We start from the raw sequence: 16,138 nt of genomic DNA, 5'->3' as shown, positions 1-16,138 counted from the left end.
TAAGGTGTAATAATTTTTTTTAACCACATGGTGTGGTAAATAATTAATACAACAAAAGAACAATATTTCAACAATGTAAAAGTTAATAAGTCTGGCATGAGGGGTTAGTTGTTGTGCCTTGATAGAATATAACACTTGTTTCCTTGTATGTAGCTTATGCTATTAAAATACGATGCATATAATGCACATTTGTATGACAGGCATTGTTTCACATTTTACCAGGGCAAATCTATGAACAGCATCAACACATTACATAGGAAACTGGGGTGCAGAAATGGGCCCTAACTGGGTGATCAGCCTGTCTGCATACATCACCGGGTCTTAGTCTTGCAGTCAGCGCAGCATTTGTTGTCCTCCTAAAGCATCCAGGACATTATAGGCTGGTGCTGTTTGTTCAGTTTCTGGGTCTTCTCTGTCTAGGAACTTTTGGTCATGTCTGCCGGCAGCGGATGGGGACACCAATAACAGCTGTGGTGGGGGAGGCTGTCAGCACATAGGATATGATAAGAAAGGAACACTTTGCAGCTGTATCATTTTGAGACCCCAGGTCCATTTCTAAAGGCTTAATAAGAGTACAATCGCTGTGTTACCCCACTGGCTGCATGTAGCCATTTGGCTCTGATCAGTATCACATTAATGCAACACTTTTTAGTTCCCACCAAATAATCTGTAGTTGCTATTGGGATTATTTAGAGAGGGTACACATACACTAGAGCAGAAATTTACGCTCCTTTAGTAAAACTATGTTTCTAGAGTAAGTAAAGCGGACACAATGCTCCCCATACACAGCAATCTGGGAGAGGAGGGAAAGACCGCAGCCTCAATTCACTCCTGTCTCACAGTCACACATGGCTCTTCTGGGAACCTAACATCACTCTTTCTGTCAGCCAGCATGCTGTCTGTCGGTGAGCTACAGTCATTTGACTCAATCCAACCTCTCTTCATTTGGAGAAGACTCCGCCCCTCCCACTTCCAGATAGTTAAAGGGGTTGTGTCACTTCAGCAAATAGCATTTATCATCTAGAGAAAGTTAATACAAGGCATTTACTAATGTATTGTAATTATCTAATGTATATTGCCTCCTTTGCTGGCTGGATAAATTTTTCCATCACATTATACACTGCTCATTTCCATGGTTATGACCACCCTGCAATCCAACAGCAGTGGCCATGCTTGCAGAAGGAGAAATTGCCAGCTTTTCTGGTGGTCAGGACAGTGGGAGCACACATATAGTGCTTTTTCCTATAGTGTGCAAGCACAGCCACCGGTGATGGGTTGCAAGGTGGTCATAACCATGGAAATGAGCAGCTTATAATGTGATGGAAAAATGAATTCTCACAGCAAAGGAAGCAATATGAATAATAGCAATACATTAGTGTTAACTTTCTCTACATGACAAATGCCATTTGCTGATGTGAGACCACCCCTTTAATAGCTGTGACTGGATAGTGTGATGATGTTTTAACAGGTGTGTAGAGGGCAGATTGTGGGTCGCATGTTTGAGACCCTTGAAAAGGTAGCTTCCCACTATAAGACACATTGAACTTTTAGCCACATTTTGGGAGGGTAAAAAAGTGTGTCTTATAGTCTGAAAAATACTGTAAATGAAATGCTAAAAAGGAATGCAGATGAAAACCACTGTTGGGAAAAAAAAAAACATGCTATTATCACTGATAACATTGCACATGTGTCATCCAATGGTATTCCAACAGAAATATTTTCTTTAAGAATATTTTTCTTAAAAATAAATATATAATTAAATAATTGACCCCATGAACATGTTGTGTTTTTGCTGCATTTATACTACCCAGGAAAAAGCAGTGCATATACCACAAAAATGTAGACAATTATGTCTCTTTATTGAAAAATATTAAAACTACATTAACAAGAGGACAGCATCCTTGGTAGATACATGTATGCAGAATAAATCCTAAATATGGCTCCACATCATAACTATAAACATGTGCCAATCAAGCATCTAATAGTATATACATCAGATTCCCTAGTGGTGGAATTACTGTCCGTATGCGAACATGACTATATAACACAAGTAACAGGTGCCAATGAGAAAAAAAAAACATTATTGTGATGGAAGAACACCAAGCATATGTCCACCTAACGCAAGTTTCCCTTCCTTTAAAGGCAAGTTTGCAGCAACGCACATTGGGGCAGACGCATTCCTGCTGTTCCTCCATCACAATATAAAGTGTACATTAAGTATACTTTATATTGTATACAGGGGCGGATTGGCCATAGACCTTACAGGGATATTTCCCAGTGGGCTGATGCCCAGGGGGCCACCCAAGACCTCCTCTCTGCCTCTGGCTGGGTACATAATGAGCTCTCAGCAGTAATTAATGCTTTGAGAATCCGGTATTCATGTACCTGGCCAGCAACTGCACATGCCCTCCTGAATTCATCTGATGTGGCCCAAATCTCACCTCCTAAGCTTCTCATCAGAGACAACTGGAGGAGGAGGACAGAAAATGGTAGTTATTGTTGGCCACCACAGAGGGACAACTTTTGGAGTAATACATAGTGCTACGCTGTGGTATATGATTCTGCTGGGACAATATTTTGCATTATGGTATTGCTGACCCTGCCTACTTGCATTGCCCAGATTTCTGTCAATTTGGATCCAGTTACAACATGGGGCTACTTTTTTTTTTTCAGGGCCATTTTAGGTTCCCAGTCTACCCCTTATTGTATACATCAATCCGCTCAGCTGTCCCTGCTCTATAATGAGCTGCCTGCAGACCAGGCACCATGTTCAACTGGACAGGTTCCTTTTAAATATTTTATCTCCTGCATTGGTTGAGGATGCCTTTCCAGGTGTGGGATGCCAAGAAGCCATGCTTTTTTTGGGCCAGGGTATTTAGATACTGGGTTAGGGCAGTGAACTGAATCTTTTCCATGGCTGAAGGTAAGCTTCGTTACTGCTATGTCTGTCCTGTGTAATAAACTGCTTACATTTTTAGGTACATTATTTCTAGCTTTAGTTAAAAGGACTTCATAGCCTACTTCATCTCTAGAAAATCTTACATCTTCAAAGTTATTATTAATCTACAAAAAGTCATATAGATCTATATATTAAAATACTTATTAATAATTAGTGGAGTGACAAAGAAATATATTTTCTTTCCAGGAGTTCCAGGGAAACGGAGCGAGAGTTTTTATGGATGCTGTAAAGAGCCCTATCCAGATGTGACATTTACTATTACATTGAGGCGAAGGACGTTATATTATGGATTGAACCTTCTTATTCCCTGTGTTCTGATATCAGCACTTGCCTTGCTCGTGTTCCTTCTTCCGGCAGACTCAGGAGAGAAAATCTCACTTGGTAAACAAGCAGTTACTGGAAAACAGCTTTGACTTTCATAGGACCTGCAAAGTATCAACATTTGAAATCTAGATTAGCGAATACACTTTGGTAATTACACAGAAAGCATAGTTATTATGCAGCAGGATGCAGTAGTCACAGGTTTTATTATTCAGGACGTTCCATTGCAAGGCATCCTTCATATATGAGAGCGGAATCTTTTCTTAAACCAACATTTATTCTTACATACACATCAGTTACATTGCAGGCAGTTTGCACTCTATATAGGGATATATTTTATACTGAAAAGCATTTTGCAGATGTTTTATGAGCTCTGCAGGGCAGCCAGGTTCTTGCTATGAAATTCTTAGATTTGAGTAAAAGAGAATTATTAGGAATTGAAGCAGAAGTAGGCATTTTTTACTCTCCCAGAATGAAATGTCGCCCTAAGTAGCTAATATTAGATGTGCTGTGTACATTAAGCAAATTGCTCTCAGTCTGCTGAATGCAATGATTAGTAAAAGTTTGTAATATATTCACTTCACTGATTGGGTTCTTGAGAAGCTAAGACGTCTGTTTACACATGCATGTTAATACAGTAAGTGTATGGACATGCTCCATATATCCAATATATACATATACTGTAGACCTTCAGGATAGGTACGTGTGTAAAAAAAAACATAATTCAATATTAAATAGGCATTCCAGGATTTTTATATTGATGGCCTATACTCAAGACCGGAGTGGAGGGAGTTTGACACTCCTCACCCCCGGAGTTTAGATGCAACAGCGCCAGAACTACGTACAAAGCTCCAATAACTGTGTAGTAGAAGTTGCTGGTCATGGCATCTCTGCTCGCAGTAAAGTGAATGGAAGCAATGTTGCGGTAACCAGCTCCATCCCCTACACAGTGATCAGAACTTTCTGGAGAACAATTGATCGCTGGGGGTGGAATGTGGAACCGACGCCGATCAAAATTAAAATCCTGAAATATCTCTTTAATCTAATTATTATGGTAATTGATAAATACAAATGTAGCGAGCCATCAGAGACACAGTTTCTATGGGGCCCACACCAAGAGGAGGCCTGGGTCACTAGCAGCCAGGTAGCGTAGGGCTAGCAATTATTTACATACAGGATGGAAACAACATAACCGGTATACTAATGTCTAGACAGAGGAGTTTATTGATAAATGCAGGAGGCAGGCAGCGGTCAGGTCAGACCCCCTCCCTCCTTTACTAAGGCCCCCATCAACTGCAATTAGTAAGGGACCTGTCCTAGAGATCTGGCTAAAGTCATAGGAAGCCCCACCCCAAAATGAGGAGTTTTCAGCCGGACAGCCAGATAACATTGACTATCTGTACTCAGAGAGATCACTGTCACAGGGCTCCATAGGAACATAGGGGGTCATTTATTACCATATATACTCCACTTTTGTGGAGTATATCTGGCGCAGATTCTGTCATGCCATTCCCCGCTCACGCCAGGGTCTAAACAAGTTGGCATGACGTGGGCGGGGAAGGGGATGGACTGGCAGACCCCTCTCATTCATTATTTTCTACACCTGGTTTAGGCATATAAAATGGTCTAAATGTAGGGCAGCAAGGAAGCTGCCTTACATTTAGAATCGACACAGGATACGCCAAAGTTATGTAGAGGACTGCGCCTTTGCATAACTTTGGCGATCCAACACCAGCTACAGGGCTTATAAAGACTGGTGTCTAAAACGCTGGTCTTATTAAATGTGCCCTTATAGTGTATTTTTCATATACTCCAATGCTAATGCTAATATCCATATCCTGTGATGTCACAGCCCTATAAAACCCTCATTACGTGCGGTCACCGCCATTGTCCTGTGAGCTGAGCTTAGGGAGTTCATGAGTTAGTGTAACAGCGGCTGCTGTGCGCCGATGTTCCCCTGCTTACCACCGCAGTCCCGGGTGCCACGCTCAGTGTTGATCTGTGGCCAGTGCTTCCCATTCACCGCTGCAGTCCTGGCCTCTGTCTGTGTGGGTGCTGTGGTTCTGGGATCCTCTCCACAGTTTCCTCTCAGCCCTGGACACAGCATGCTTGCTGTTTGTTTTCTGAAGCACTTCCTTAAGGGCCGGCACGCATCACTAACTGGGCTTTATGGGTTATGTCATATGACCTCGCTGATTAATCCTAGCCCTCCTGCGCATATATGAGTGGTTCAGCCCCCTGCCCAGATGCCTCAGTGTCAAGGTCCTTGTGCTGTGCTAAGGCTTCTGATAACCACTTGTGTTCCTGTGTTCCTGACTCGTATTTGTGTTATTGGATTCTGCTACCCGTCTGATCCCTGCCTGCTAGCCTTGACTTTCCTGTTGCTGATCCTGATTGCCTGACCTGTACCTGTGCCCTGGCCTTTTGCCTGTCTGACTACGCCCCTGCCTCATCCTTCAGTCCTGCACTGTTGCTCCTGGTAACGACTCCGCCTGTCTGACTTCGCCTGTACTTCTGGTACCTTTCCCTGGTACCTGCTGGTCCGCCTGGACCAGCTGCCTCGTGTGCATATCCACAGAGGCTCCTGTCCCATTAAATGACATCACTCCCGGGAAGACATTTGTGCCATCTGCCAAGAGAAAACGTATTCTAGCTTAGGGCCACAACTCTAAACTGACTGATCACCCAGGAATCCGCAAGACCACAGAACTTTTGTCTTGCCACTACTGGTTGCCCACACTGTCTAAGGATGTGTGTGATTATATGTCTGCCTGCACCGTCTGTGCTCAGAATAAAGTCTCCAGGACCAAACCACCCGTGCTGTTGTTACCTCTTCCTGTTCCTGATGCCCCATGGCAACACATTGCCATGGACTTTGTTACAGATCTGCCCTCTTCTGCTGGATGTACAGCTATTTGGGTGGTCGTGGACCGCTTCTCCAAAATGGCGCACTTTGTTCCTTTGGCTGGACTGCCCTCGACTGCTGAACTTGCTAAACTGTTCGTGAGACACATATTCCACTTGCATGGTCTACCTTGGCATATTGTTTATGATCGTGGAGTGCAGTTTACCTCTATACTCTGGAGAGCTCTTTGCTGGCTGCTTGAAATTGAGCTGGACTTCTCTTCCAATTATAATCCCCAGACCAACGGGCAAGTAGAGTGGGTCAATCAAATATTGGAGAACTATCTCCGACATTTTGTTTCAGCCCAGCACGATAACTGGGGACAATTGCTACCTTGGGCTGAGTTCTCCTATAACAACCACACTAGTGAGTCTACTGGATCCTCTGCATTCTTTGTCATTTATGTACAACACCCTCATACTCCTCTCCCTGTTCATACATCTTCTGGGGTACCAGCTGCGGATTCCTCTTTTAGGGAGTTTTTGAAGATTTGGCGTGACACCAAGAACTGCATCAACAAAGTGGTGACCCGCATGAAAACAAATGCAGACAGGAGAAGAAGAAAACCACCTCAGTTCTCGTCTGGAGATAAGTTATGGCTCTCCTCTAAAAACATCTTCTTAGGGATCCCAGTTTCAAATTCGCTCCTAGGTTCCTTGGACCCTTTGAAATATTGAGGACTGGGACATATAAATTACGTCTGCCTCTCTCTCTCTGCGTATTCCCAATGCTTTCCACATGTCCTTACTAAAACCAGTAGTCCTTAATCACTTCTCGACGGCTCCTTCTACTCCAACTCCGGAATCTGAAGATTCTAAAGAGACATTTGATGTCAAAGACATTCTGGACATTAAGAAGCGTGGCAAGAAGACCTACTATATTGTGGACTGGAAGGGCTTTGGTCTTGGGAGCCGGAAGAGAACATTCATGCTCCGGACCTGATAAAAAGGGTTCTGTCTCGTCGTGGACTCAAGAAAAGGAGGCGTAAAGGGGTGGGGTGGTATTACTATAACAGCAACTGCTGTGCACCACTGTTCCCCTGCTCACCACCACGGTCCCGAGCGCCGCGTTCAGTGGTGATCTGTGGCCAGTGCTTCCCATTTACCGCTGCAGTCCTGGGCTCTGTCTGTGTGGGTGCTGTGGTTCTGGGATCCGCTCCACAGTTTGCTCTCACCCCTGGCCACAGCATGATTGCTGTTTGTTTTCTGCAGCACTTCCTTGATGGCCGGCACGCATCACTTCCTGGGCTTTATGTGTTAGGTCATATGACCTCGCTGATCAATAGAGATGTCCCGAACTATTCGCCGGCGAATAGTTCCCGGCGAACGAGAATCTGTGTTCTCGTTCACCGCGGCAGGCGAACATATGCGATGTTCGGTCCGCCCCCTATTTGTCATCATTGTGTAAACTTTGACCCTGTACCTCACAGTCAGCAGACACATTCCAGCCAATCAGCAGCATACCCTCCCTCCCAGACCCTCCCACCTCCTGGACAGAATCCATTTTAGATTCATTTGGAAGCTGCAGTGTAACAAATTTGACTAAGTTGTAATCGCAATGCGATTAATACAGGTTATATTAATTGCATTGCGAATTCAACTTAGAGCTGGGTTCCTAATGGTTGTTGTATTGCTAGAATATAACAAAGATTGAGAATATAGTGCTATATTCGTTATATTCGTCAATTCTAGCAATACAACCATTAGGAACTCAGATCTAAGTTGTAATTGCAATGCGATTAATACAGGTTATATTAATCGCATTGCGAATTCAACTTAGAGCTGGGTTCCTAATGGTTGGCGTTACTATGGCTGGTGTCACCGGGTGCGGTAGAAAATTGTGTCCCCCCTGCCCCCCCCCCCCCCCGAATCCATAATAAAGAGATAAAGAGAAAAAAAAAGAAGTCACTAAGTCAGCTCCAATCAGATATCTGCATAGACCCAGACTCTTGGTCTATGTGCAGATATCTGATTGGAGCTGACTTCTTATTTTCTCTTTTGCACATAAACGTTTAAACTATATTCCTTAGTAAAAATGACCAGTCCACACCATGTGGGTCTATATCTATGAGGGCCCCCCTGAGCAAAGATTAGTAAATGTGGCCGGGTGGCCCCAGCCCACAATTCAACCCAACCCCTTATGTCTCCTGGCCTGGGGCTGTCTCTATAATAATCCACCAGTAATTTATGAATGGGGTTAGGTTATTAACTTATTATTATTGGGGTATTATTAAAATAATTTGGTCTATAAAGTCAGAGCCGCTCTACCTACCTACCTCCTCCTCCCAGCACCAGAGACTCCTGCAGGGCAGCTGCCGCGGTGCCCCACCGCTCACCAGGCTGCAGTGAGTCACACCCCCGTCCCACTTTACCACGTGACGGCACGACGTGCTTGCTTTCTTGCGAAGTTTAGAAGTTGAACTTGTGAGTGAGAACTCCAGCGCCGGCGGGCCGCTGGTGACACCCCATCAGACTGGTGTCACCCGGCGCGGCCCGTACCCACCGCACCCCTCTCGCAATGCCACTGGATCTAAGTTGTTAATCGCATTGCGATTACAACTTAGATCTGAGTTCCTAATAGTTGTATTGCTAGAATATAACGAAGATTGAGAATATAGTGCTATATTCGTCAATTCTAGCAATACAACCATTAGGAACGCAGATATAAGTTCTAATCGCAATGCGATTAATATAACCTGTATTAATCGCATTGCTATTACAACTTAGATCTGAGTTCCTAATGGTTGTATTGCTAGAATTGACGAATATAGCACTATATTTTCAATCTTCGTTATATTCTAGCAATACAACCATTAGGAACTCAGATCTAAGTTGTAATCGCAATGCGATTAATACAGGTTATATTAATCGCATTGCGAATTTAACTTACCACACTCTGCGTCAACAACGTAATTTTCCATGGGAGTTTTGCCATGGATCCCCCTCCGGCATGCCACAGTCCAGGTGTTAGTCCCCTTGAAACAACTTTTCCATCACTATTGTGGCCAGAAAAATTTATGTTCGCGACATCTCTACTGACCAATCCTAGCCCTCCTGCGCATTTATCAGTAGCTCAGCCCCCCTGCCCAGATGCCTCAATGTCAAGGTCCTTGTGCTCTGCTAAGGCTCCTAATAACCACTTGTGTTTCTGACTCATATTTGTGTTATTGGATTCTGCTACTCATCTGATCCCTGCCTGCTAGTCTTGACTCTCCTGTTGCTGATCCTGATTGCCTGACCTGTACTTGTGCCTCCTGCCCAAACCTTTCGCCTGTCTGACTACGCCACTGTATCATCCTTCGGTCCTGCACTGTTGCTCCTGGTAACGACTACGTCTGTCTGACTTTGCCTGTACTTTTGGTACGTTTCCCTAGTACCTCCTGGTCCGTCTCGACCAGCTGCCTCGTGTGCCTATCCTCCTCAAGAGGTAGTGACCTGGTGTTTCCCTCAGGAAAGTTTATCCCCACCATTAGGGGTAATGTGAAGAATCAAGGGGTTCACTTAGACTACGCCCTTAAAGGAGGCAGGACATGTGGCACAGTGGGTTCACACCTGCTGGTTCGTGACAGTTAGGGAGAGTGTTGCTGAAAATTATTAATAGAAGAATATTGGAGAAGGAGAGTGCAGAGAGACTTATGCTGCATCAGTATTTATTTATTCCTACATTTACTTATTCCTACATCAGCTGTAAATGTAATTCAATACCAATAAGACGGAAGCTTTTATTATTCCGGTGCCAGCGTGCCAACTAGATGAGTGAATTTCTCTGTTATGCATTCCGTCATAGAATTGCGTTATGGTCCGTGGTAACGGAATCCATAACGCAATTCTGATTTAACCACCTAACGAAGAGTGAACGAATTTCAAAATATGAAATTCGCTCATCTCTAGTACCAACCAATACCACCCAGTCTGCACCCATTAGGGGGGGCCAGGTCTTAATGATGACCAACCTCATCTTTTGCTGGATTAGGCTCCATTCACACGTCCACAAATGGGTCCGCATCCGTTCCGCAATTTTGCGGAACGGTTGCGCAACCATTCATTTTCTATGGGGACGGAATGGATGCGGACAGCACACAGTGTGCTGTCAGCATCCAAACTTGTGGAGCGCGGCCCCGATCTTCAGGTCCGCAGCTCCGCAAAAGATAGAACATGTCCTATTCTTGTCTGCAGCTTGCGGACAAGAATAGGCATTTCTATAGGGGTGCTGTGCGGGTGTGTTGCGGATCCGCAATTTGCGGGTCCGCAACACACCACGGACGTGTGAATGGAGCCTTACTTCTTCCAATTACTTTAAAGTCTCCATGTCCTAGAAAAATCAGCAAGATGCAGAGAGCTTGATGTTCCTGATGACATATTCTTAGTCTTGAGAGAATTCAAATTTCAGGGAAAATTAGACTTGTCACAAAGCTGAATTTCCTCTTTGCTTTGTGGTAATGAATCAATTTTACCTTAACCCCTTAGGGACCCATGACGTATCGGTATGGCATGGTTCCTGAGTCCTTAAGGACCCATGACGTACCGGTACGTCATGTGTTGTTCCGATCACCGCCGCCCGGCTGGCGGTGATCGGAACAAGGTGCCTGCTCAAATCATTGAGCAGGCACCTCGGCAAAATGCGCGGCGGGAGGGGGTCAATTCAGACCTGCGGTTTGCGGCTTTTCTAAGTTGCGGCGGCGGCGGTGGTGCCATCGGGTCCCCATGGGGCTGTGGGGGGGACCCGATGGCATGGAAGGCAGCGCGATGTCTAAGGAAGGCATCGCGCTGCCTTCCGGTGACGAGCCTGTGAGATCCAGCCCCCTGGATCTCACAGGCCGGAAGCTGTATGAGTAATACAGACAGTATTACTCATACAGCCAATGCATTCCAATACAGAAGTATTGGAATGCATTGTAAAGGATCAGACCCCCAAAAGTACAAGTCCCAAAGTGGGATAAAAAATAAAGTGAAAAAAAAAGTTTAAAAAATAAAGTTTTCCCCCCTAAAAAAATAAAAGTTTCAAGTAAAAATAAACAAAAACGTCATTTTCCCCAAATAAAGTAAAAAAATACAGGAAGTGCAGAATTATTAGGCAAGTTGTATTTTTGAGGATTAATTTATTATTGAACAACAACCATGTGCTCAATGAACCCAAAAAACTCATTAATATCAAAGCTGAATATTTTTGGAAGTAGTTTTTAGTTTGTTTTTAGTTTTAGCTATTTTAGGGGGATATCTGTGTGTGCAGGTGACTATTACTGTGCATAATTATTAGGCAACTTAACAAAAAACAAATATATACCCATTTCAATTATTTATTTTTACCAGTGAAACCAATTTAACATCTCAACATTCACAAATATACATTTCTGACATTCAAAAACAAAACAAAAACAAATCAGTGACCAATATAGCCACCTTTCTTTGCAAGGACACTCAAAAGCCTGCCATCCATGGATTCTGTCAGTGTTTTGATCTGTTCACCATCAACATTGCATGCAGCAGCAACCACAGCCTCCCAGACACTGTTCAGAGAGGTGTACTGTTTTCCCTCCTTGTAAATCTCACATTTGATGATGGACCACAGGTTCTCAATGGGGTTCAGATCAGGTGAACAAGGAGGACATGTCATTAGATTTTCTTATTTTATACCCTTTCTTGCCAGCCACGCTGTGGAGTACTTGGACGCGTGTGATGGAGCATTGTCCTGCATTAAAATCATGTTTTTCTTGAAGGATGCAGACTTCTTCCTGTACCACTGCTTGAAGAAGGTGTCTTCCAGAAACTGGCAGTAGGACTGGGAGTTGAGCTTGACTCCATCCTCAACCCGAAAAGGCCCCACAAGCTCATCTTTGATGATACCAGCCCAAACCAGTACTCCACTTTCACCTTGCTGGCGTCTGTGTCGGACTGGAGCTCTCTGCCCTTTACCAATCCAGCCACGGGCCCATCCATCTGGCCCATCAAGACTCACTCTCATTTCATCAGTCCATAAAACCTTAGAAAAATCAGTCTTGAGATATTTCTTGGCCCAGTCTTGACATTTCAGCTTGTGTGTCTTGTTCAGTGGTGGTCGTCTTTCAGCCTTTCTTACCTTGGCCATGTCTCTGAGTATTGCACACCTTGTGCTTTTGGGCACTCCAGTGATGTTGCAGCTCTGAAATATGGCCAAACTGGTGGCAAGTGGCATCTTGGCAGCTGCACGCTTGACTTTTCTCAGTTCATGGGCAGTTATTTTGCGCCTTGGTTTTTCCACACGCTTCTTGCAACCCTGTTGACTATTTTGAATGAAACGCTTGATTGTTCGATGATCACGCTTCAGAAGCTTTGCAATTTTAAGAGTGCTGCATCCCTCTGCAAGATATCTCACTATTTTGACTTTTCTGAGCCTGTCAAGTCCTTCTTTTGACCCATTTTGCCAAAGGAAAGGAAGTTGCCTAATTATTATGCACACCTAATATAGGGTGTTGATGTCATTAGACCACACCCCTTCTCATTACAGAGATGCACATCACCTAATATGCTTAATTGGTAGTAGGGTTTCGAGCCTATACAGCTTGGAGTAAGACAACATGCATAAAGAGGATGATGTGGTCAAAATACTCATTTGCCTAATAATTCTGCACTCCCTGTAGGTAAAAAATAGGGGGGAAAAGAAGTATACATATTAGGTATCGCCGCGTCTGTATCGACCGGCTCTATAAACATATCACATCACCTAACCCCTCAGATGAACACCGTAAAAAAAAAAAAAAAACGGTGCTAAATAAACCATCACAAAAAGTGCAAAAGCAAGCGATCAAAAAGGCGTTTGCCCAACAAAATAGTACCAATCTAACCGTCACCTCATCCCGCAAAAAATGAGCCCCTACCTGAGACAATCGCCCAAAAAATAAAAAAAACGATGGAAACATAATTTTTTTTTGTTTTAAAAAAGCTGTTATTGTGTAAAACTTACATAAATAAAAAAAGTATACATATTTGGTATCGACGAGTTCATATAGACAGGCTCTATAAAAATATGGAAGGAAAGGTCTCGGAAGCATTGGAAATCCTCTTAAAAGCTTCTTCTTTTATTGAACATACAAAACAGCAGACATGGCCACTGGGTACACGGAATACAAACGTTGACGCGTTTCGGGTACTAGACCCTTAGTCGTAACGGTGCTTCATAGTGTGACCCCACAATTTAAAGGAGCATGATGTCCAACCCTCCAAAATTCTGAGAGACAAGGCACCCGCTCCATTGGTTGTCCCACTATGTATAACACCTTTCTTACAACCTGCTAATCACATATTAAATGAGTTACACACTGTGCGGGAGTGTTCCTTCTGAGTTAACCCTTATGGAACCAAATCCCATGTTTCTGCATTCTATAAAAATATCACATGACCTAACCCCTCAGATGAATACCGTAAAAAATAAAAATAAAAACTGTGCTAAATTAACCTTTTTTTGTCACCTTACATCACAAAAAGTGTAATAGCAAGCGATCAAAAAGTCACACGCACCCCAAAATAGTGCCAATAAAACCGTCATCTCATCCCGCAAAAATCATACCCTACCCAAGGTAATCGCCCAAAAAATAAAAATATTATGGCTCTCAGACTAGGGAAACACTAAAACATGTTTTTTTTTGTTTCAAAAAAGAAATCATTGTGTAAAACTTACATAAATAAAAAAAAAGTATACATATTAGGTATCGTCGCATCCGTGTCAACCTGGTCTATAAAAATATCACATGATCTAACCTGTCAGATGAATGTTGTAAATAACAAAAACTAAAAACGGTGCCAAAACAGCTATTTCTTGTTACCTTGCCTCACAAAAAGTGTAATATAGAGCAACCAAAAATCATATGTACTCTAAACTAGTACCAACAAAACTGCCACCCTATCCCGTAGTTTCTAAAATGGGGTCACTTTTTTGGAGTTTCTACTCTAGGGGTGCATCAGGGGGGCTTCAAATGGGACATGATGTAAAAAAGAAACAGTCCAGCAAAACCTGCCTTCCAAAAACTGTATGGCATTCCTTTCCTTCTGCGCCCTGCCATGTGCCCGTACAGCGGTTTACGACCATATATGGGGTGTTTCTGTAAACTAAAGAATCAGGGCCATAAATATTGAGTTTGGTTTGTCTGTTAACCCTTGCTTTGTAACTGGAAAAAAATTATTAAAATGGAAAATCTGCCGAAAAAGTGAAATTTTTAAATTGTATCTCTATTTTCCATTAATTCTTGTGGAACACCTAAAGGGTTAAAAAAGTTTGTAAAATCAGTTTTGAATACCTTGAGGGGTGTAGTTTATAGAATGGGGTCATTTTTAGGTGGTTTCTATTATGTAAGCCTTGCAAAGTGACTTCAGACCTGAACTGGTCCCTAAAAATAGTTTTTTTTTAAATTTCTGAAAAATTTCAAGATTTGCTTCTAAACTTCTAAGCCTTGTAACATCCCCAAAAAATAAAATATCAATCCCAAAATTATTTAAACATGAAGTAGACATATGGGGAATGTAAAGTAATAACTATTTTTGGAGGTATTACTATGTATTATAAAAGTAGAGAAATTGAAACTTGGAAATTTGCAATTTTTTTTAAAAAAATTGGGTAAATTTGCAATTTTTTTTATAAATAAAAATGAATTTTTTTTACTTCATTTTACCAGTATCATGAAGTATAATATGTGACAAAAAAACAATCTCAGAATGGCCTGGATAAGTCAAAGCGTTTTAAAGTTATCAGAACTTAACCTGACACTGGTCAGATTTGCAAAAAATGGCCAAGTCCTTAAGGCGAAATAGGGCTGAGTCCTTAAGAGGTTAAATGGGGTAAAAAACAAACGAACAAAAAAACATAGTCGCCTTATCTGTTTGAGCACAAAGAGCCTGCCACCGCCATCTTGGCCGCGTTCAGTGATGAACGTGGCCTCTGAAGGGTACAATGATGGGGAGCGGTGCAATCGCTGTTCCCTGTCATTGCATCCACTACTTACAAAGAGATGCGCTTCGTGACCAAGCAGCTGTATCGAATTTTCAAGAACTTTGCGCATCTCTACATACTCCCATTAATATTAGATGATGTGGAAAAGGAGGAAAAGCAGCTGGCAGAAGATGGGCTCCCATCTGTAGGGAAGGAGAGCACTGTAGTCGATGAAGTGGGTATACCAGAGCTGATTAATATTCAGTGTTTACTGTCAAATAACTGCAGGAGATTGCAGGCCAGAACGGCAATAATTTGGATATTGTGCCCCCACCAAACCAGCCAAACCCCATACTAGCAACAGCCTCTGTTTAAAGGTGCCTTCCGGCCATTAACAATGAAGAAGGTCCATACAATGTGTCTTCATAATTAAATGAAAGGCTTCTGTGGGCTAATTGGCCACACGGTTCTTCACCGCAGCATGGCCACAACCTGCCTGCAGTTTTGTGGCCATACCTTAAGCCAGATTGGCCTGGGTATACCTGATTTATAGCGATGTGTGACAAACTAATTCATAACAAATCAATACCTTTTCTAACTTTGGCAAAGTTGCCGAATCGAATATTTAAAAACTTTAGTCGTCTCTAGTCAGAATATGACGATGAAAAGCAAAAAATATTTTTTTCAACTTTTTTTTTTTTCAGTATTAAAAAGCAAAAAAAAAACAATATATATGTGGTATCATCATAATTGTACTGTTATGAGGAATGAAGGTAACAGGTCAGTTTTTACCGTATAAGGAATGCTGTAAAAACAAAACCCATAAAACTTGCGGAATTGCGTTTTTTTCCAATTTCAACCCATTTTGAATTTTTTTCCAACTCTCCACTATATTTTATACAATATTAAATGGTGGAATGGTGTAAATGTAAAGTTTAACTTGTCCCGCAAAAAACGAGCCCTCATACAGCTATGTAAAAAAAAAGTTATGGCCCCAGAAAGGCAGGGAGTGAAAAACACAAATGTAAAAACAAAAAACCCTCCGGGCTGAAAGG

At 42.6% G+C, this 16,138-nt stretch overlaps 1 protein-coding gene across 1 annotated transcript in view; it reads left to right on the top strand.

The window, feature by feature from the left end:
* The window catches only part of LOC120985751 (neuronal acetylcholine receptor subunit alpha-7), a 414,569-nt gene that overhangs the window by 362,654 nt on the left and 35,777 nt on the right, over positions 1 to 16,138 (top strand). The window contains exon 7 of the mRNA XM_040413865.1: positions 3,146 to 3,340. Within this exon, the coding sequence (XP_040269799.1) occupies positions 3,146 to 3,340 (195 nt within the window). The remainder of the gene's footprint in view (positions 1 to 3,145; positions 3,341 to 16,138) is intronic.

This window comes from Bufo bufo, chromosome 1 (genome assembly GCF_905171765.1).
Source record: "Bufo bufo chromosome 1, aBufBuf1.1, whole genome shotgun sequence".
In the NCBI taxonomy this organism is placed as follows: Eukaryota; Metazoa; Chordata; class Amphibia; order Anura; family Bufonidae; genus Bufo; species Bufo bufo.
This window is presented reverse-complemented; position numbering and strand designations above follow the sequence as displayed.